The 24,263-nt window shown below is 40.5% G+C and overlaps 1 protein-coding gene across 1 annotated transcript in view; it reads right to left on the reverse strand.

Moving 5' to 3' along the window:
- Positions 1 to 24,263, reverse strand: part of LOC150079731 (uncharacterized) — a 66,092-nt gene that overhangs the window by 20,054 nt on the left and 21,775 nt on the right. The window contains exons 3-4 of the mRNA XM_090383199.1: positions 22,677 to 23,446; positions 22,134 to 22,607 (exon numbers count right to left, since the gene is read on the reverse strand). Coding sequence (XP_090239325.1) covers positions 22,134 to 22,607; positions 22,677 to 23,446 — 1,244 coding nt within the window. The remainder of the gene's footprint in view (positions 1 to 22,133; positions 22,608 to 22,676; positions 23,447 to 24,263) is intronic.

The raw sequence follows: 24,263 nt of genomic DNA on the forward strand, positions 1-24,263 counted from the left end.
TCATTTACAGTGGACCGTAGTATCATAATTTGGTTGGTGGAATGTATCTGATCCATGTGAGCAGAGAGATGGCCCAAATAAGCGGTGTACCTGATAACTCACAACAGACGTTAGATTTTAGCATTTAAAATGAAGTCTAACGGTATGTGTATTCAAAGGAATTTCGAGGAAAGGCAATCCCTTAATATTTTGCTAAATATTACAGCTAGTTACTTGTTTATGTCTGTTTCACCAGAAAATACAATGAAAGGACAAAATTCATTGGATGAAATCCTTGTTCCTGATCACCACGCCGCTGTGGACCGTCTCACTACTATACGAACGCACTGACTGTAGGTATATTGGTTCACTTCATTCACGAAAACGGAAATTCGCTGTGATAACGGATAATCGTAGTGAGTTAACCGATTTCGAAAGAGGGACGTTAGAGGATGACTGGAGCATGGGTCACTCTGAAAGTGTATCGAAACAAGAGTTTTTCGGAAATACGCCATTTCCGGAATAACACCTTATTGTGGACAGCGCTTTGGACGGAGAAAGGTGTGGTTGGATGAACGTTTCCGTCGACGTCTGTCTCGCAAAATTTTTGATAAATCCTTCTCTCAGCTCTCACCTAACAGTGCTTCCGGCATCATCCTCTGCACGCACACTCCGTCTTGTCTGAAAGATCAACTGTCAGAAATCTCCTTGAGACCCTTCTCCGGATGCAGAAAGCTCTCAACAATAAGAAATAGCTCGATATTATCTTTCTAGACATAACAGCAGCTTTTGACAATATCTCGATAACTGTGTTCTGAAACAAATTTTATGGTTTACTTTTAAATTGAAAATCAAGCCGATCTCCTGCAGATTTTTGTAAGATTCTGAAGGAAAGACGCCTCATAATCTGCATTGACGATTTTATGGCCCATTACTCCTTTTCGCATGGTGTGCCACAGGGAAGCGTTCTCTCCTCACTGTTATTTGCTGCAGTTCTGGAACCATATTTTGCATCCCATAAAGACAACTTTAAAGCACATACTGATGCCCCGAAATTCTTCGTCAAATCTAAAGATCTACGTCAAGTTAAGCAAACAAATCAACAAGAGAATAACACAATAAAAGAACTGGAGTATTACCTCGACTGTATTGGCCTACGTTCAAACACAAGCAAATCTGCCCAGATGACAATTACAAATTAAAAGATCAGGAACAATATCTTTATGATAGAAAGCGGTTAAATCGCATGTAGACCGTGGCCTAAAATGAGATGAGGGACTAACATTCTTCGAGCACTTTGATTACGTCAAAGCAAAAACATATGCAGCGTTCAAGACTGCCAAACAGGATTTAATTGGCATTAGAAACCCAGATCTTGTTAAAATATATATCTTGAAATGCATACTTCCCATCCTACTGCATGCTTCACAGATTTGGTCCTCTGCACCACCGAGCAACCTGAAAGCTCTCCTGAGTATTGAATACTGACTCTTGAGATGGCTGAACAGAATCTCGAATCACACATTTATTATCTGTAGAGCCATCCCACTTGCCAATTTCAGTATTCCTCCCTGGAAGGAGACATTTAACACAAGAAACATTGCCACATTAATCCAACTGCTAACAGGTAGATTAGATGCTCCCAGTATTGACGACTTGTTTCACTCTCGTCGAGAAGCCACCAGGTTTGTTGAAACAAGACATCCTCTTCAAATCAACTTAAAGAACCTGGCCAGTATAAGTCCCTTTTTTTCAGCAAACACAATAGAACTCTTCAGTCAACTAAGTATTGAACAGGAAAAGCTCTGAACGAAAAAGACTACGGATTGAGAGTCCTTGCCGACTCCTATTGTCTTGTCCAACTGCAGTGTCCAGTAAATCGAATTAAAAACTGCATTTAATTTTGTTCCCTTTTAACTATATATTCTCAGTATTCTAGATGTCAACTTAAGATGTCCAAAATTCTGCATTCAGCATTTCAGGGTGAATTTCCATGGATTTTGTAACCTTTTTCTGGTGGGTCCGCTTCACACCTTATAACGTAACTTTCACCCTTCTAGCCAATGGCTATCCCAGAGGTATCTCCTCAACAGAGAAATAAAATGATACCAATAATAATAACAATAATAATAAAATAATAGTGGGCACTGTTGGTACAAAAACACTCTGTCGTACTATTATTATATTAGGGTTACCCGTAAATGATTACATTAATCCGTATTTGCGTCTGTAAATTGCGTGTTCTCTGGTCGAGTTGCCTGTTTTGCTGGACGAAAAAAAAACCCAATTTCTGAGGGGAAAACCTTGCTGTCTACGCCTGAGATCGACCAACTCAGCCACGGAGTGAAAAAAAGCCCACTAAAGTTCCTCGCGTCATCGACGGGATTTGAACCCGGGCCTTTTCTACTCGGTGTGGGGAGGACAGTGACAATACCACTGTGCTACCCACGCAGGCGATCTGTCGTACCCTGCAAAGTGGTCTTGAAGGCGTCTCGAGGTCTACCGTATGTAGCATCTGTACAATCTTTGCAGGTTATGCGATATACTACACGGCTGCGCAAGAGTGGAGCGACTGGAGACCACACTGGAAACCAGAGAACACAAGTTTGTACCAGGTAGTTGTACGAATTATTTTATGTGGTATTCTCGAAGGATTTTTGAAATCTGGCCCAACATGCCCTGATAGTAGGCAATATAGACGATAGGTACATTTTCATGAGTTAATTGCGGTCTCGGGTGGATCGTGAGCTCCTGCGCTTGCAATAAGCACTTGACCAACATGTGGGTTGGATAGCCACAAATGACCAGGTCTGTCCTCACTCTGGAAATCTCGTTGCGCCTAGATTTATCTGTGCTGGAGTGGCTCCAAGCACTGGAGTATAGAATGCAGGCGGTGCTGATGAGATGGCTTGGAGCGTGGCCAGATCTGTAGTTGGTGAACTGACCGCACCACATTGGATTGGGGTATACTGATGTTTCCAGGTGTGGGCCCACGCGTTTTACCAGGACATTCAAGAATGGAAGGGATCCAACCACTTCTAACTCTAAAGTGAACTGGTCAGTGTTCAACCAGTTCACCTTAGAGTTAGAAGTGGTTGGATCCCTTCCATTATTGGATGTCCTGGTAAAACCATATCTTGGAAGCAACTGGAGGCATCATCTAGGGGTTGAATGGTCAAACTCTTCCCCAGGCACGCCTCATTGGGCGCAGAACGCTATCCATTAAAATTTAGTCTCTAACGTCACCATTCTGTTAGAATTTGCTGACGAAGCAGGCCCGTTGAGGTTTGAAGCTGCAAACCATTTGTAAACAAATGTTTATTAAAATATTTACTAGATATATATATTTATGTCGATTTTATTTTTAATATATTTTGAAAAATCATTCGTAATGCATGATAGCATGGACTGTCAGTTCATCAAAGCTTTAAAAATTTCCAAATGGACAATTTACAATCTAATCATATCAAACAATATGAAATTATAAACTTCAATCTATCAAATGAAAAAGTATAATTAACTCGTTCGACCTCGTCATAAGATTTTACGTGAACAACCCACTGCAGTTCACTAATTTATGCCATTCAATTATAAATTTCTTACCTTTTATATCGATTAATAGCAATGGCATCACTATCATAGGCAAATCGCGAAATTGTTCGACAAAAGTTCACTGAGCACTCTCAATAGACGCTATCATAAAGGCAGCAAAAGTGAAAACATCAGTTGTGAACTGCTTTTGTTCTTTCTTTGAAAACAAAACTGCTTTGCCAATGATACCCGTCTCCCCCACTGTGCTCTTTACACCCACTTACCATTTATTGATGTCATGGGACTATTTATGGCCTGAAGGCAATCTGCATACTGAAGGGTGGTGCTGTGATGGTAATTAGGATTGGACAATCATTTCAGAGAGCGCTCCAAGGAAATTTGTAGGTTCAGAGGATTAAGTGACAGTCACAGATTTCGCATACAGTTTTGTCCTGGTCAAGTGGTAGATCAGAACGTTATATACTCAACAAATACGAACCTTTTTATAAGGAGAGAAAAACAATTACAGTATAGACAGAAAAACCTCCAAATAAATGGGAATAGCAAATAGATGCAAAGGAAGCTGTGACGGGTGGTGATGGTGTGTAGCCTTTTTGAATATCAGGACTATATCATATTGGTGTAAATACACCATTGTTTACCTGTAATTTTACATAAGTAGTGTAAATTCATCATTTGATTTTATCTCATATTGTGGCTAGCTAGAAAACGAGACACCAGGTAAGGCAAACACGTCGAATAAATACCGTTTCTCTAATAGAGGAGACTGCTCGTATTTATTCTCAGTGGGCGCCACCACCACCCAGACTGCAGTTTCGGAGCCTGTTGTCTCACTAATCATTGGGCTGGCAGCTACTCTGGTAATGCAAATATGCCACCACGGTTCTGAAGTCAATTCCACAATATGAGAGACGCCAGATGGTGTGCAGCCGTAGGTTCTAATTTCTTCACTGTGTCGATCAGCTGATATTTGATGAGGCGAACTGAATTTAAGGAGCCTGTTGAAATCGGGTTGTTTGAGAATTCCATTGGTGTACTGGAGTCTTGTATAGAAGCGAATCGAGTTATAAGGTAGTCAACTGCCGAGACTGAGCGATTCAATGGCGTCATCTGATTGGTTCCCCTTATTAATGGTAGATTCTAGGCGGAGTTTAATCGCTGTGTCTAAAAACTGATCTAGCTCGGGAGAGGCAGATCGCCAGTATTGCCACCGTTAAGTGTGGACGCACGTTTTCCGCGCTCATGAATTTTGTTCATGAATTTGTGGTTACAATGCCTACTAGTTTTTGAAAAGTGTACTCTTTAGTAGAACTGCTACAGTGGATCTCAGGGTGAGAAACTTTTGTTTATTTACTGGGAACTTTGCAGGTTATTTACGTTTTTTATCTATATCCCTTGTTGCCAGACCGTACTGGTCACCATGCGGCTGACAGCAAGGCTATAGAGAGGCAATTATACTGTGGTTGCCATGCAATTACCCTGCACTTGACTTGGGAGGCTTGTGTGACAACGGAATGTGTAGTAACCCCCCCCCCCCCCGGTGTAGGGATTAGTGAGTTGACATCTACCGCTTCTGCTGTGACCTTGACATTTCACTATTTTCCATCTGAAGGCACTATACAGAGTTATTTGGGGTTCCGCCCTCCCCGCCAGTGGGCAAGAGACCAAAACTTCGCCCATTGATTAAAATAAAAAAAAAAAAAAAAAAGAAAGGCCTCCGTACCGAGGGTCATGAGCGGGAGTGCAGTGGCACACGCTCTTTGAGTAGACCGGGATTCAAGCCCCTGCCTGCTAAATAAGGTCGATCTCAACCCACACTGGATCAGTGTGGTAGATTATGGCCCATTTTCCCCCAGCATGAATTTTTGAGGAGGGTTCCATCCTGCAGTGGGTTTGTAATGGCTGCAGTTTTTACTGGGTTCAGGGGGCTAATTATATGATACTTGTGAGTCTGGAATAGGTGGTATGTACACTGTCGATGGCCAACGCGCTGAATTTAACCAGGTTTTCAGCATTAATGCACGAGAGAAGACTCATCTTCACCGTAAGAATGATTTCCGGGAGAGCCTCAGCAACCAAAGTTTGGGACACCGTGTGCTGGCGAATTCCCCAACCAGGTCTCCGCTCCACTCCCAAGCTTCTTGCTCTTCCTTCGAGACTACATTTGAAAGATCGGTTCCTCCCTTATCAGAAGCTCCATCGGGTTCAATCCCTGGATGCTGACTTATTTAAAATCATAGATGATAAAAAGTATAGACGGTTCATCCTAGATCTGCACGTGGTCTCCAGAACTACCAACTGATCTCAGATCGTTATGGCGGGGCAAGAAACTCTGAGAAAACTGTACTCGACGAAAATCTTTTGTTATCACAATTTGTATTATTTTTGTTATTTTGTATTAGTTTTCCTTCCAAGTCAATGTTATCTGCTATGAGTACTCTTTTTTTTTTTTTTTTTTTTTAAATATAATCTGCCTATAATTAATCTTTATAATCCCGGCGAAGCTATCTCTGCCGCTTGTTAACCCTGGCATGGTGCCGTGAAGGGTATTGTATTGTCGTGGCACCTGGGTGTACCGGTGAACTGTACAATAAAGATCTTATTTATTTATTTATTTATTGTCGAATATAATAATTATTCTCGTTGCTGTTTTTAGATTTTAGTGTAACTACACTGGTGTGCAACACTTAAGGACTAACACTATTTTTAAGGTTACAACCACAAAATCTTTACTTAAGGTACTCTTTACTGATGAGTGTAGATTCAGTTTGAGCAGCGATTCTGGACGTCAGTTAATCTGGAGAGAGAGTGACACACGATATTACCACTCCGAACATCACTGAATGGGATCGATATGGCGGTCGAGGTGTTATCGTCTGAGGAAACGTTATCCTTGATGGACATACACGATTTCAGATACTAGACGGCGATACTCTAACCAGTGTACGCTGCTGTACTAACTTAATCTTTCCCCATGTGCCTCTGTTTCGAAGTGCATTGGCCCCGACTTCGTGTTTATGGTTGATAACGCCACACCGCATCGCAATACAGCTGTTGATATGCTTTTGGAAAGTGAGGGCATTGTTCTTATGGATTGACCTGCCCGTTCCGGCGATCTAAATCCCATCAAACATATATGGTAGGCTCTGGGGAGATGCCTAGTGGCACGTCCACATCCAAGAGAAAATTTTTACCAGCTGAAGATGGCACTGACAGAGGAATGGATGTAATTACAACAGGAACTTATTAACAACATTGTTCTAAGTATGGACAGACGGTGCAAAGCCTGCATCGACATTGGGGTGGCCATATCTCTACTGAGGAACACCTCTTCCCTTTGTTCCATCTTTGGCAGTGATGCATCTGTATCGTGGCAGCAGTGCCATGATACAGATGTCGTGGCACTCTGCCACGCCCTGTATCGCCCAGTATGTCGCCCTTTTTGAATAAAGTCCCTCTGCACCGTTTTGTTTCCTGTGTTGTATCAGTGATGTTTCCTTCATCTTTTGTGTACCTCACTTGGTTCCTTTGGTATGCATTTCCCATATCCAGGTCACTCGTCTACGAAGCTACAGGTGAAAATCTGACTAGACCTTAATTTTTGTACCTGAAAACCTGACTGGACCTAACATGCTCAATTTAAATCCTCGGCAGTATTTATGTTGAGCACGTTAAACATGATTTAGCTCTCTCAGGGCGATGTCTAATTATAGTGAGGTCTTCTTATAGTACCTATTGCACAGGGGCTCACATCTGGTGAGTATCAGTTTGGGTCCTGAGCTGGAAATCATTATTCTTATCTTTTTTGTGATTCCCTCCTACTTCTCTCTCTCTCTCTCTCTCTCTCAGGGCTCAGGGTACTCAATTTTTTTTTTTTTTTTTGGCTGGTGCAGCATAAGCCTCGGGCTTCCTTGCACCATATGGCTAGTAGTAATAATAAATAATAATTGTCTCTTATCGATTAAGAGATTTGATCGAAGTTGAAAGTTATAGTAGTTTGTACTGTTTATATGCTTGTTTGATTTCTTTCTGCCACTGTCCTGCAGATATGGAAAAGAATTCAATTTATAAGTAGAAGAAATTTTTAAATTAAAAAATATCAATCATGTGTTATGTAATATATAATATTCTCTACCTTTTATTCAGTATTTGGACAATCCGGAATCTGTGTTTAGAATAAATTCAAATTAATCCCCAGTGCATATAACGTAGTGAAAAAGTTATTGATATTATTGCAGAGATAGGTTTACCAGACATATTTCTTCAAATTTCAAGTTGACTGCCTTCTTCATGATTAAAGTTGACTGCCTTCTTCATGATTAAAGTTGACTGCCTTCTGAATGGTCCATAAGAGTTCCTCCTAAAATTAAAGTTCATATATCCTATATTCGATGTGTAGAAGTCGCTCTTCGAGTACCGATATTCTCTCGCAATTCTTCCTACTACAGAGCAGTAGAAACTTGAAGATGTAATGGGCATTCATCTGCAATAAGTTCAACTGCATGAGAACCAAGCCTGGGACAGTATTTCTTAGTAGGTATGAAAAGTCTAGTAGCTTGCACAATTACAGTGGTACCTCGGTATACGTCCTTAATCCGTTCCAGATCCTTTGACTTATACCAAACAGGACGTATACCAAACGAATTTTTCCCACAAGAAATAAAGGGAAAATGATTAATCCGTTCCATGAAAAAAAAAATCCTATTGTTATTGGCCTATTATACAATGTCCCTGATCTTTGGTAATCGATTTCACCCCCTTCGCAACGTCAGCAGATTTAATAACGTCTTTGTTTTTCACAATCGTAGGTACCGTCGTTCTCGGCATACGGTATGCAGCAGTCAAGTCCCGGATACGCATGCCACCTTCATACTTTTCAACAATCTCTTTTTTCACCTCCGTGGTGATCCTGCCCCATTTTCTTCATTGCTTGGCTCTTCTCATTAACTTTTTTAGAACTTATGGTTAATGAATTTACAAAATATTTAAGCGAAAAAACAAAAAATCACGTGAAAATTCAATTCACAGAGTTATAGCGCGGACTGTTCACTGAATGCTGGAAACTGTCGTACTGACGCTCGTGTGCAATCGTAGCAGAGATGCCAGATCTTACCCCCTCTCCAAAAACCGAATTCAGTCGATCCAGGACGTAAGCGCGCGCGCACACACGTCCTCGGTCGGTTTTATTCGGAAAGACAAGTGAGGACGGGCGCGCGTACTTTGCTAGCGTCCGTCCTTGGGCGGCTTTTATTCGGTTTTTGGAGAGGGGGGTAAGATCTGGCATCTGAGTCGTGGCTTTGTCTTGAGAGAGGTAAACAAGGGTAGCGCGCGGTATCGTGACTCATTTTGACGCACGCGAGTCTATTCCAAACAAAGGTCGTATACCAAACAAAATTTTTCGCGTCCAAGCAGGACGTATACCAAGTTGGACTTACTCCAAAGCGGATTTATATCGAGGTACCACTGAACTTCTCTGAATGCTTCCCGATTAGAATATTCTGTTGGCAATATCATCAGTTGGTCTCACTGAATAAAATTTAAAAACTCAATGAGAACCTTGTAGTGACTTAAGGAAGCAAACGCTCTTCCCTCTATCAGCACAGTGTTCTCACTGCCACCTAGTGGATCATTTACCTTAAGATTTTTAATGCATGAAAGAGCACTGCTCAGAATCAGATCAATAGAGTTACTTTCTGTTTGCGCCTCTACCATGCTGCTGTAGAAAACAGACAGCCAGTAAATCCACAAAAGTCTTGTTAGTGTGCAGTGTCCACTCCACAAGTTCCTTTCAATATCTGGAAAGTTAAATTCCCCCATTATGACACATCTGATTTTCTTGTCCTCTCTATTCCTCTGTATAGTTGTTTGTAATCCTGCTCGCAGTCAATAGGCCTATAACCCACTCCTACTGTCCTTTTTATCCGATTGCATATGTTTACTTTAAGCTGACTCCACAAACATTGCACTGGCCAAACACGATCACTGGACGCGCTGCCACAGTTGTATTGATTATCTATACATTAAATAAGTTTCCACTTAGTGATATTTATTCCAGCCAATTGGAGAAGTGGGCAGGAAATTTGTCACTTATTCGAGCCAATGGAAGAAACACCTTCCGCCATTCCCAACACGTTCCATTTAATGCCCCCTGTGGTCTTCCGTCGAAAGGATGTCAGAAGGATTTTGACGAATCTTGATGCTAAGAAAGCTCCACGTCCCGATGGTATTTCTCCACTTGTTCTCAAAACCTGTGCCCCTGAACTTAATCCTATTCTTTGCCGCCTTTTTTTCACTTTCTTATTCCAAAGGTGTGTTTCCTTCTGCTTGGAAATTTGCTCATATCCAGCCAGTTCATAAAAAGGGTGACAAATCCCTCTCATCCAATTATCGTCCCATTGCAATTACTTCTACTCTTTCTAAAGTAATGGAGAAATCAATTAACCGCCAACTCTTAAACTACCTAGAAACCTTCCGTCTGATCAACAATCGAATGTACGGATTCCGTCAGTATCGATCCGCTGGTGATATTCTGGCTTATGTTACCCATTTATGGACTAATTCGATGGAAAGGTTCGGTGAAACACAAGTAGTTGCTCTTGACACCTTGACATCTCAAAACCTTTCGATCGAGTTTGGCATAAAGGTCTTCTAAACAAGCTTCCATCTTATGGTTTGACAACAGCTTTTAGTAATTGGTTATCCAGTTTTCTCTCTGATCGCTCACTGCGGGTGATGGTAGATGGCTCTCCGTCTTCTAACTTCTCCACTAATGCTGGTGTCCCCCAAGGTTCAGTTCTTTCCCCCACTCTTTTCCTTTTGTATATTAATGACCTTCTTCCATTGACTGGAAATCCTATCCGTAGTTTTGTCGATGATAGCACATTGCATTCCACTTTCCATTTTGAGAAACCTTGTCCTGCTCAATCAGCTTCAACTTCTCGAATATCTGGTACCAATTCCTTAAATGCCGATCTTCAGGTAATTCTCCAGTGGGGCAAAGATAACTTAGTTGATTTCAACCCTTCAAAAACTCAGTCTTGTCTTATATCTCGCAAAAAGGATTCTTCTGCTCATATGCTTATCTTTAGTGACACTCCGATTTCTAGGCAAAATGATATCTCTCTTTTGGGGATTACCCTGACTTCTAATCTCTCTTGGCACATGCACATTACAAATATTGCTTCCTCTTCATTTAAAAAATTTGGTTTTCTCTTTCGCTCTCGGCGTTACTTTTCTTCCAAACAGCTGCTCACTCTGTATTAATCGCAAATCCGCCCTGCCATGGAATATTGTTCCCACATCTGTGGTGGTGCCCCCAAAACTTCTCTCAGGCATCTTGATTCCTTTCTGAAGAGGGCAGTTAGGTTAATTAATGATTCATCTCTAACAGAGTCTCTCCACTCGCTTTCTCATAGACGCACTGTTTCTGCTGCATGCCTCTTCTACAGATACTTCCATGGGCACTGTTCTTCTGAATTGGCTTCTATAATTCCCGCTCTCTCTTTCAAAACAGTCCGAACACGTGCCGCCACCAGCCAACATCCATTTACTGTCCAACTCCAAACTCACAGAACCAACTTTTCATCTTCCTCGTTTATTCATTCAACTGCCGTTTTCTGGAACAACCTTCCTTCGTACATATATTTTCTGAAAATTACAGTCTACAGAAGTTCAAGTCCAATGTCAACAAATATCTTCTTTCGTCTTCTCAAACTCCAACCCTAGCACGGTACTAAGTACTATAGGTTCTAGTACCTGTCGTGTTTGGTGTTTACATAAAAAAAAAAAAAAAAAAAATTGGCCGCGCAAATTACGTCACTACAAATGCTTTTATAAATAATTGCATAGTCCATTTCCTGATTAGATTTCAATCAGTGAGTTATACTGTTCTCCTCATGCACGTGATTCACTGTATAATAAATGAGCATACTCGGTATGATTTGATGTTTCATTATAACGTTGTCGTATATTAATAACACCTGATGAAGGGACCTTTCCTCCTGATACATTTTGTATAATTGTATATATTTTAGTTCTCTGGTCTTTCCGTCCCCATGTAGTGTGGAATCCGAGCCAAAGGGCCTTTTCCTGAATGACCTATGTAAACTCAGCTAAATAATTACATGGTAGTATTCATTCGTGGCTTGGTAAACAAGGGAATAAAGAGGTACGCGAGTCACGTGCTAGAAGTGGGCGAGGTAATTGCATCACTACAAATGCACAGGTAAATAATTACATACGTCATATCATTATTAGATATCGATCAGTGCGTTTCGACAGGTGTGTCTCTTACATAAAAAAGCGTTTGCGGAGGTTGGCGAATAAAAACGAGCAAGGGGTGAAGCTCCGTAGTGTAGATCATAATTTATTTACTTTTAGAGGTTTCGTTCTTCGCGATAATAATCACCTTAAACAATTCCTTCTCTAACAGTAATCTCATCAGTTTATCTGATATCCATTTAGGTTTAAACTTAGAACTGTATCTCTAAGTTGGCGAAAATAGCCTACTAGCTTGAATAGTTATGCCACTGAATTCCGATTTCAAGTTATTTGATGTTGTTATTTGTTTTTTTAGGAGCATTAGCAACTAAGCCCATATTGCTCTGGAATATGCGGTGGTCATTCCCTGACCTTTCCGCATCCTCCGTATTTGGTATTTCAAGTTAGTAGTTGGTAACGTCGTCATCAATGGTTGGCCCAACTGTGAAAAAACAAAAACGAAAAGTGACATCGATGTTACTCTACCAACTAGCAATATCTCTTCTCTACTTGCTGAATGGGATGCACATACAGATTGCAGTTTCCAGTCATCGACTTACATCGGAAGGACAGAATTCATGAGATACTTGGTTCCAGGACAACGCAATGCTGTCAACCCACTCGCTAGTGTACAAACCCAATGCTTGGCAGGTATACAGTATAAGGTAGACTGCATTTACAGAGATGGTAATTCGATATCAATAAGGATAAACGTCGTGAGTTAACCGATTTTGAAAGAGAGATGATACAGGGTGCCCGATCCATGCGTCACTTTAATGCGGATGGGGTACAGAAATTGCAATATCCCCATTCGACAGTATCAATAGTATATCAGGAACACACCTTTTCTGGAATAATATCTCACCGTGGACAGCGCTGAGGGTGGCGATAGGTAGTGGATGAATGTGGCGTTCGACGTGTCTCGCATTATTTCAGCCAACCGACCAGGGACAGTAGCACAAATCACTGCCGACTTCAACGAAGGAAATACCAGAAACGTCTTAACGAAGACCATCAGTCAATTATTAGATGCAAAAAGTTATGGGAGCCACCGACCCACCAGAGTCCCATTGTTAACACCACGACACAGGACGAAAGAACTTTGACACTGGACCTAAGGTGATTGGAGACGGATCTCCTGGTCCAATAAGTTCTGTTTCAAGTTTCGAGCAGACGGCAGGGTGTGTATTTGGAGGAAACCACACGAAGATTTGCACCCGTCATATCAACGAGGAACTGATCAGGCAGGTGGACAGTCAGTAACGGTGTGTGGCATATTCGACTGGCACACGTTGGGACCTCTGATAATAGACGCATCTCTAAGAAGTCCAGATTACGTGACCATCCTAGCATATGTTCGGGAATCTGTACTAAGTTCCATTCAGGCATTAAATCATCCACCCAGGAATTAGACGTAATTATGGCCAGCAGTGCAGCAAGCAAGGATGAAAATACTTGTGGAATGGTTTTGTGAACTAGTGAACTGAATGCCTAGAAGTGTAACTGCTCTTATCTGGGCGAAACATGGTCCTACCCGTTACTAGTTAGGTATCCCATGATTTCTGTCCACTCAGTGTAAATAAACGATGAACACACTCGAGTTGGTCATGTCCTAAATCCCCCCCCCCCCCGTGTTTCTTTGCACTCCTAGAGAACCCCACCGGTTGAACTGTACGTCCCACTTTGGGAACCACTGCCATAGAAGGTGCAGAACTTGAAGATATTAGTATTTGGAGACATAAAAATATACACACTATGTGCACTATACCGTACTGTTAACTACCAATTAACGACATTTGCAATTTTTTTTAAATTTTTTGACCAGTAAATATAACAAACAGTTACGATGGAAAACAAACTGCGCATAAAAGGAATTGGTCGAAAATGATACACAGCCCAAAACAACAGTTGCAAAACTCAGGTGTCACTGTTATATTGCGAAAACAATTAAAGCATGCTTTCTTTTCTTTTTTTTTTTTTTTAAATAAGAGTGACAGAAAATGTTTTGGAGACTGATTGAAACACTAGTTTGTTCAGCATACAAAAAGCCTCAAAGAATTCATTTTACCTACACCACACGAAATTATATGCAAATAGCACTTATGTCCAGCGACAGAAATAATACATTCAGAAAGATTTTGGATAGCCTCTTGAGATGATCAGAGCAGTAGAAATGCAAAATGTAATACCCTTGATCTGGTTATCAGCAGTAATCATTCGTGTATTAAAAATTTGCAGATAAAGGAACCAATACTTGGTGGCAGTGATCACAGTGTACTGATGTGGGATTTACTTAAAGATTTAATTACCATCAGGGGTAGAGGAAAGGGTTTTTGCTTCCTTAAAGGTGAGTACAGTGGGATCAACTGACGATGTTACCAACAGTAAATTCTAAGTGGGAAGCATTCAAGGAATTAATCGTGGATGCTACTAAAAGTTTCGTACCTATTAAGAAATATTGTTCAAGGTTTAGGCCTAAATGGTTATCAAATGAACTAATGAGACTCGTAACAGGAAAGAAGAATGCATGGAATGCATATAAATTATCAAGCGACTCAGAAGCCTATGGCAGATATAAGCTAGTCTGTAATCAGGTCACAAAGGAGGTTAGGCAGGCGAAGGCAGATTATGAGAAATCCTTGGCTAAAGATGCTAAGAAAAACAGCAAAGATTTCTTTACTTATATAAACTCTAAAAGGAAGGGGATGAATCTGATTGGTCCATTTGACATCGATGGTTCGACTGTTGATGATCCTGCTCAGATAGCAAACAAACTGAATGAGTATTTTGCATCTACATTCACACGTGAGGAATTATTAAGGTTTGAAAATGGCAGAAGGTTATCAAATTGTAGCAGGGTGCTTAATGATTTTGTAATAACTAAGAGCAAAGTGGAGGAGAAAGTGTTAAAAATAAAAATGAGAAGGCACCTGGGGTGGATGGGATCTATCCAGTTATATTAAAGGAGGCGGCAAAGCAAGTAAGCAAACCCTTAGCCATAATTATGAGAGCATCCTTAGACTCAGGGGAGGTCCCCATAGACTGGAGATGTGCAAATGTTACCCCAATTCACAAAGGGGGATCGAAGGGTGACACGAGTAATTACAGACCAGTTAGTTTAACTTCTGTTCCGAGTAAAATAATGCAGTCACTGGTTAAAGATGCATTGCAGGATCATCTAGACAAGACTGCAGCAATAATTCAGACACAGCATGGGTTTGTTAAGGGAAAGTCTTGTCTGACAAATTTGATAGGATATTACGATGTGGTTACAAAGGAACTGGATGCAAAAAATAATTTTGATATCACATATTTGGATTTCAGGAAAGTTTTTGACCCTGTTGCGCATGGAAGACTATTGTACAAATTGGAGCAGAATGGTTTTAAGGGTAAGTTGTTACAATGGATAAAAGGATGGTTAAGTGGGAGAAGACAGAAGGTGGCAATCAATGGGTGGGAGAAGACAGAAGGTGGCAATCAATGGGTGCTTCTCTTCGTGGACTAATGTTATTAGTGGAATCTCGCACGGTTCGTTGTTGGGTCCTCTGTTTTGTATATTTATCAATTATATTGATGAAGGTATATCAGGCTTAATGTCGAAGTTTGCAGATCATACAAAGGTTGGCAGGGTTGGTAATGACAGTAATGGCGGTGTGCTACTGCTACATGATCTAGATAATTTCGGCAGATGGGCTAAGAAATGGCAACTGAGGTTTAACCTCGACAAATGCAAAGTACTGCACATGGGCAGAAGTAACCCCAGAGAAACGTACCAACTGTGTGGTACAACACTTAAGGTGGTAGAAAATGAAAAAGATCTGGGAGTAATTGTGTAGTCAGATATGTAGTTTTCTGAGCAATGCAGCCAGGGTAGGTCATGGGGTTTTTTCAATGATATATAGGAATATTGCTAGCAGGGAAAAGGAGTTGATTGACCCTCTGTATTAGGCAATGGTTAGGCCACGCCTTCAATACTGCATGCAAGTCTGGAGGCCTCATTTTAGGAAGGATGTAGATTTCCTTGAGCGTGTACAGAAAAGGGCAACAAGATGGTGTGGAGAATGAAGGGATCCTCTTACCAAGAGAGGCTTAAGTTCTGCAAATTGCAGTGGCTGGAGACTAGGCACCTACATGGAGACTATCATCTGATTGAGGTGTATAAGGCTTTGAATGGGTTGAGCACGCTGAATTCTGATGGGATCCTCCCTCTTCTTCAGATTACGAACCTAAGGGGGCATAAATTCAAATTAAGAAAAGACAGATGTAGAATAGATGTGCGGAAATTTGCCTTTAGCCAGCGGGTGGTTAATTGCTGGAACAAACTTGCATCTGTCGTTGTGGAAGTTGATTGGTTGAATAAATTTAAGGAGGAACTGGATAGGCATTTGGAGGGAATGGTGTGGTTTTTTTTTTTTTTTTTTTGGCTGATGCTGCATAAGCTCATACATTTGCTTTCTTGCATCACATAGCACTGCCACTACTACTACTATTTTCTTGTTGAAGTTGATAGCCTAAATAAATTTAAGGCTGAGCTGGACAGGTACTTGGAACGAACGGAGGAGTGAAAAGGGATTGTGTTTTTTTTTTTTTTTTTTTTGGCAGATGCCGCATAAGCTTGCTTTCTTGCATCATATGCCTCTACCAGTGCTAATGCTAATTTTTTTTTTGACTGGTCCAGCCAAAGCCTCAGGCTTCCTTACAACATATGGATAATAATAAAATACCGTATACACTTAGAGTAGAGTAGACAAGATAGAATACTGATGAATTAAAAATGGAAGTGGAAGAAAGTTGTTTTGAAACAAGCAAACAGTTCACTTTTCAATGTGTTAATAGAGAGGATGCTGTTGATATACGGGAGAGTTATAATTCAAATATAATTGCTAACAAGAGAAATTCTGTTTTTTTGAAAGAGAATCAATTTGATTCCCTTTCCAAAGAAGTCTATTTGATTGAAAAAAAATAATTAATTAAATTATCCAAATGAAGAACTTATTAATATTTATGTGTAAAGGAATTGTATTTGTAAAGCGAAATTCACCACAACTATGGTGAGATTTTAGTTCATTGCAGTTTAGAGTGGCGGACAACAAAAATTGCATCACATTAAAAAAAGTAAAATTTGTAGATAAACGTATATGATATTGTTTGATTAGACATTTTGTTTGTGGCAAAGGTATTGCGTCAGATAACATTCCTATTTCATCAGTCGTTTCTATATATACGGAGTTTCAAGGCTATACACGCTCATTAGTATCATGTTTTGTGGAGGTGTAAACATGGCTCCATTGTTCAGTTGACACCAAGGAAAAAATGTGTAGCTGTTACTCGGTCCCAGGAAGGGGTTTCTATGCGTGATATCGCTGATAAGGCTGCCACCAGTCATCAGCATTCCGGGTGCTGAAATTGAAAAGTGAATCCGTGGTTTGTGAAGAGAAGACCTGGATCAGGCAGCAAGAGAGTGACTACGCCTTCCCAATATCGATATTAGAAACTTTGAAATCGCCATGATAGTGCTTCTGATCAAAAACTGGAATTTGAGATGGTCTCTGGTTTTGAAACAAGTGCACAAACTATCGAAACACAGCTTCCGGAACGTGATGTGTATGTCAATCGGCCTAAGAATAAGTTGACCAAACAAATGAGGAAACAGCGACTTTCTTTGGCAAAAACGCATGTTTCATGGACAAAAAAGCAATGGGACACCATCTTTACTGAAGAATCGAAATTCAACCTGCATGGCTCGGATGGAAAGCGATATATCAGAAGACGAAAATCGGAAGCACACCATGTTGACTGCATAACGCCGACTGTAAAGTTACCTCTCTGTCAGATGGTCTGCAGATGCATAACAATCAAAGGGGTGTGGCGAATTAAGTTTATTAACGGAACGGTAACTGGAGAAACCTACACTGCTACCTTGGAAGAAAGAATGAAATCCTTTGTTAGGGATCACCACAAACGTCCAAATCTGCATTTTTCAACAGGACCCATCACCTCGCCACACAGCAAAATCAGTAAGATTTATGCAATTTAGATTTAATCACGAGTTTGTCTTCTTATCTCACAAGGCTAAAAACATACTTACACCAATGTTTTTCCTCGTTTTTCTCCCTTAAGGTGTCAAACCTGAGAAATGCTCGCATTACAATGTTGGACTGGGCTGGCAAAAGTCCACATTTGAACAATTTTGAAAATTACTGGTACTTATTGTGAAATAAAATTGCTCAGAAGAAGCCACCAAGTAAGATTCAGCTGCAGGAGAGCATTGTAAGGGTGTGGGACCACGAAATTGGGTAACCGTATATCCACAAATTCATTAACTCTAAACCAGATCGTTGCAAGGCTGTAATTGCAGCTCGTGGAGGAACAACAACAGAATAATGAGGTCTTATGTTGCTAATTTACAGTACAAAGTACTATTACATTAACTTGTCATTTCAGTTTGTACACGTAAATGCAATAAAATGTATGTTTGGTTGTGATGATTGCCATTTGCATGATTTCTCATATTTCCATTAATTGCGCGTTTTACACTTTGGGAAGATATTTGTGGAAATTAGGTATATCAGGTGGAGACTTTTTATTGGATTTTGTTCACAGAGATATACACCGAGTGATCACCGAATTATTACCACTCCTATGAAAACTGAATATGACCCTTTGACCACGTCAGACACGAGAGTACAGAGTTAGTCCCTCTACATGGCATAGTTAAGGTGCCACTGGTTCCGTAGGTAGTAAAATTCCGAGAGTAAAAGGAAAGATTTATCGGACTTTGCTAAAGGACAGATTGTGGGTGCTTGACGAGCTGGTTCCTCGATTTCCCAAAAATCTGAACTGGTGGGATATTCGAGAGCCGCCGTATTTAAAGGACTGGCGTAAAAATGGTCAAACAACGACCCGAAGGCAAATCTGAAGCTAAAGGTTGATGTTAGAGGTGAGCGCCGGTTCCGACGACTCGTACAGGTGAACAAGTGCAGCATTGTTCAAAAGTTGCCTGTCCAATAGGACACGGGCCAAATCAGAACAATGTCTGACATTACCATGCACTGCCCGCTCACCCGTATGGGCTATACCAGCAGACCCCTACGGAATCCTCTCCTAACCAAAGTTCATCGGCGTAAAAGACTCTCCTGGTGCAAAGAATATGCAAGTTGGACGTCGGAAGACTAAAGAAGGTGTGCTGGTCGGGTGAGTCATGTTATTTACTTCACACCATTGATGGTCATATGCAGATTTGACGTCAACAAAATGAGGCTCTTCATCCATCATCTATGGTATCAAAAGTGCAGGCCGGTGAAGGTGCTTGTTTGTTTCACTGGTAGGAACTCGTACCCCTGGTGCATGTGGAACAACCAGGTACACCCAGCTATGATACTTTTTCTCGAATGGCGATGGTGTCTTTCAGGATGAGAGTGCGACAAGCCATCGGGCACTTCTGCAGGAATGGTTTGACAAACACAGTGCTGACTAATTTCAGCATATCTATCTACTGGTGTGGACGAATACCCAGAATCATCTGTCCAGGTGGCTGATGCTTCTGGGTAGCCAAGAGGCTAGAACAGAACAACAGAACACACATAATACACACAAACCTACGTCATACACATCTGGCCCGTTTGTAGTAATACTGTTCTTCACAGAGATACGAGGCGGAGATGAACTCACGTTCTAGGAGCCGCCCTTTACAAAAACACATGTCCACATGTTCACATATCTACTGACCTCCGAATTCCATCGATATGAATCCCACAGAGCACTTGTGGAACACTATGGACATTCATATCAGACGTTTGGATGCACCAGTCACCTCCATACGTGCATTACTAACCGCATTACACACAGCCTGGTTGGCCTTACCTCACCAACGCTTCCGACATCTTGAATCAGTGCCACGTCTGATAGCTGCTGTAATGAGAGCAAAAGGAACACATACGAAGTATTGAGTAGGTGGTCATAATTCAGTGATCACTCAGTGTATATGCCACCTGACAAATGCATTTCGAACATTTCTGAAATCCACAATGCAGCTGAGAATAGATTATTTCCAAAATTCACAGGTATGTATTTTTTTTTTTTTTTTTTGTCCGCAATATATATTTATAGAAAACAGTAACTCAACCTCAATACAATACATAGAACACTTCCATATGATACTCTCCAGGAATTTAAACGAAAAGAGTTAAAAAATCTAAAATCTTACGTTACCATAAGAAATAATTAAAAATTAAATGGACACATTTAAAAATTAAGGAAAAAATTGGAAAACAATATTCCTTTCTGAAGCTGACTATGTTCGCAACGTACGGTCCAAAAACGTTGTCAGCTTCAGAAAGGAAAATCGTTTTGCAATTACCTCCTTAAATTAATTTTTTTTTAAATTCTTAATTGCGTTAAATTGATTTTTAATGACTTCTTACTGTTAGGTAATATTTTCGATTTTTTAATTTTTGTCGTTTTTATTTCTGGAGAGTATCATACGGAACTGTTCTTTGTATCATATTGAGGCAAACTTCTTATTATTTTATAAAGATTGATATCAATGTAGAACGTATTGAGCATCACAGCTCTGGTTCATACATTCATTTTCCCAAAGGATTTCATTGTCGTTCAGATGTTACCCGCATAACAATTTCAACTGATAGAAAATCTAAAGAGTTCGTTTTTTCTAAGGAATTCTTACCTGTTCCAACAGCTAAAAGGTTTCTCCTTCGAACGCATGATGTGCTGTTTTCAAGAGTGTCCTTTCTGTTCTTCCTTGCAATGAATACCAAGTGAACGATTTCTCTCTTGTATACACACTGCTATCGTTCGAGATATATTTCTCGGCAGTCTCCACTGGACGTAACGATGAATGGAATTCTCCAGTATAAACTGAAAGATCTCTTAGGAGAGGTCTATTTCTTGAAAACATTTTAAGAAAAATTGGACAGGTGAAAGGGTTTTTCTCATTATGAATCCACACATGGGTTGTTAGTTCTATTTATAATGCAATTTCTTCACTTGGTTCAGAACTGCAGGATCCGATAATTAAGAATTGCTACAGAAATTGGTTCTTTTAATGAACACTTCACATTTGAAATTTTATTATCGATATGTACAATGACGTGACCTTCATTTCTTTGTTTAATCGTGTTAACATGTATGACTCAAAAACAAATAGGTACAAGGCTATTTATTGGTTTTGAGTTTTCTCAAACACTTATGGTTTTTGAGTTTTCCTCAATCTGAAATCATCTTCTTGTAGATTGTATAGCTGAAAAGGTTTGCTTAGAATGTACTTGGAAATGTCTTATCAAACTTTCTTTTTGAGGACACGTGCCACGTCCGGTTAAATATCTAAGATATTTCTCATAATTAAGTATTCTCAGATTATTTTTGAAGTGCCTTCCTTTGAGAACTTTTTTACGCAGATTAGACAAATGAAAGGCTTTTTTTTTTTCCATTATGACCCATAAAAATGTATTTGAGGATTTTAATCAATGAGTAGTTTCTGAATTGTGAGACAGCGGAAACATTTTTCTTCAATAGGAATTCTGAGTAGATCTTTGAGGTTTTGTGTCCATGAGGCACTATTGCAGGTTTCACAGCTGAACGGGTTTTTTTGCGGTATAAATTGGGAAATGGTTTTGGAGTAGACATATTCTGGAAAAACGTTTTCCAACAGGTTGTTCAGCTGAAAGAATTTTACAATATGAATTGTGAGATGGATTTTAAGGTATTGTGTTAGTGAGAAATCAAAAGTTGATGCAGCTGAAAGGTTGTTCACCAGCATCTGAGTTGGTCTTTGCGTTACTGTCTGTGAGACATTCTAAGAGGTTGGACAGCAGAAATAAGTTTATTCAAGGATCATTAGGTGTCTTTTCAGGGTTCCTGTCCTTGTGAACTTCTCACAGATAGGAGAGAAGAATGGGTTACTCAACTATGAGCAGAATGGTTTACTCCACTATCAGCAAAATGGTTTATTCCACTATAGCTGTGTTGTAAGGTGTACTCAATGTCAGAAATTTTCATATGCTGGACAGCTGAAAGAGTTTTCTGAAGTCTTATCTCTGAAATGGTTTCGGAGGCATTCTCTCTCTCTCTCTCTCTCTCTCTCTCTCTCTCTCTCTCTCTCTCTCTCTCTCTCTCTCTCTCTCTCTCTCTCTATCTCTCTCTCTCTCTCTCTCTCTCAGAATTTCTTCTCATAGGAGAAAGTCTTAACTCCACTATGAAATCTGAGGTGTGTTGTGAGGATTCCTCTCTTTGAGAAATTCTTACAGGTTGGACAACTGAAAGCATTTCCTCCAGTATGAATTCTGAAATGGTTTTGTAGTTCTGCTGTCCACCCGAAAGCTTACAGGTCGTGGAGCTGAAAGATATTATCTACAATGAATATTGAGGTGTGCTGCAAGACTCTTCTCTGTGAGAATTTCTTCTCACTTGTTGGAACGTTCTTTTCCACTATGAATTCTGAGATGCGTTGCAAGGTTTGCACTCTGTGAGAACTTCTTCTTGCAGGTTGGGCAACTAAACGGTTTTCCCCAGTATGAACTCTGAGATGGGTTTCGAGGTGTACCTTCACTGAGAACTTTTTCTCAAAGGTTGGACAACTGAAAGGTTTTTCTCCTGTATGAATTCTAAGGTGGTATTCGAGGCGACTTTTCAGCGAAAACTTCTTCCGACAGGTTGGGCAGCTGAAAGGTTTTTCTCCATTACGAACTGTGAGATGGTCTTGGAGGTGCTGTTTCCTTGAGAACTTCCTCTCACAGGTTGGGCAACAAAAAGGTTTTTCTCCAGTATGAATTCCCAAATGGGTTTGGAAGCGATCTCTCCTTCTCACAGGTTGGGCAACAAAAAGGTTTTTCTCCAGTATGAATTCTCAGATGGGATTGGAGGCCTACTCTCGTATACAACTTTTTTCACAGACATTACAGCTGAAAGCTTTTTCTGTGACATGAATTCTGAGGTGTGTCTTTAGGGTTGATCTGTATGGGAACCTCATCCCACAAGTTGGAGAGTTGAAAGGTTTTTCTCCAGTATGAACCCTGCGATGGGTTTTCAGTTCTTGTTTCCTTGAGAACTTCTCACAGTTTGGACATTTGAAAGGTTTTTCTTCACTATGAATTGCGAGATGACCTTGCAGGCTTCTTTTATCTGAGTACTTCATCTGACATGTTGGACAGCTGAAAGGGTTTTCTCCAGTATGAACTCTGAGATGGGTTTTGAGGTGTTCTCTCCTTGAGAATTTCTTCTCACAGATTGTACAGCCGAAACGCTTTTCTCCAGTATGAATTCTGACATGGGCTCTGAGGCCCGCTGACTGGGAGAACGTCTTTTCACATGTTGCACACGTGAAAGGTTTTTCTCCGGTATGAATTCTTAGGTGACATTGCAAGTTGAATTTATATGAGAACTTTTTTTCACAGATTGGACAGCTGAAAGGTTTTTGTCCAGTATGAATTCTGAGATGATATTGCAGGTCGGCTTTACGTGAGAACTTCTTTTCACAGTTTGGACAGCTGAAAGGTTTTTGTCCAGTATGAGTTCTGCGGTGTTTTGCGAGGTCTCCGCTATCTATGAACTTCTTCTCACAGGTCGGACAGCTGAACGGTTTTTCTCCAGTATGAATTCTGAGGTGTATTGTAAGGTTTCCTCTGTTTGAGAACTTGTTCTCACAAGTTGGACATTCATTAATCAAGCTAAATCAATTGGCCACCTGAGCCGTAGCTCATCTGCCACTTACAATCATAACTGTTTTATTTGTTAACAACCTTGGTCAATCAAATTAACAAAAACATCAAACAATTACAAAAGTCTAACTTGACTAATGACAAAAATCAAAGATAGCACAACCTTTAGCCTCGTGGTGGAGTCGGCATCTCCGCCCCCACCACGAGTTTCCGTCCCCACCACGAGGAGGTAGGTTGCCCTATCTAGTGAAACACAGTCTGGTATCTGTCAGACTAAATAATAATAACAATTGATCTTACAATTTCATTATAACAATTGATCTTTCAATTTCATTTTAACAATTAATCATACATTACTCACACCGGTCCAGTCCCCATGAACACCAACACTGACATTACTGTGACCGACGACCCCCAGCCACCAACCGGGAGAAGTCTTCCTACAATTACTGGAAAAGGGGTACCCCGACATGATACCAACTAATCTTGTTCAGTTCTTCTCTTTAAAGTATCTACCGCCTTTAAATATTCTGGACAAGTTCGATCATTAGCACCATGTGCAGAAGGCACCTTCCTCCTCCAGCAATTTACACATTTTGGAGCATCCGCTCTTTGCGTACAAGACTTAAAGGTATGACCACTCCCGGCACAGTGACTGCAGAACTCGCCCGCATCACAGTACCGGGCAACATGGCCATACGCCATACATTTGTAACATTGTGTCGGTGTCCACAACTCCCGAAGACGGTGTGAGCTCCAATTCAAAAACACTCTTGAATATTTTAAAAGGTATCTCCT

Source organism: Mastigoproctus giganteus, chromosome 10, assembly GCF_048544385.1.
Source record: "Mastigoproctus giganteus isolate SK-2022 chromosome 10, ASM4854438v1, whole genome shotgun sequence".
NCBI lineage: Eukaryota > Metazoa > Arthropoda > Arachnida > Uropygi > Thelyphonidae > Mastigoproctus > Mastigoproctus giganteus.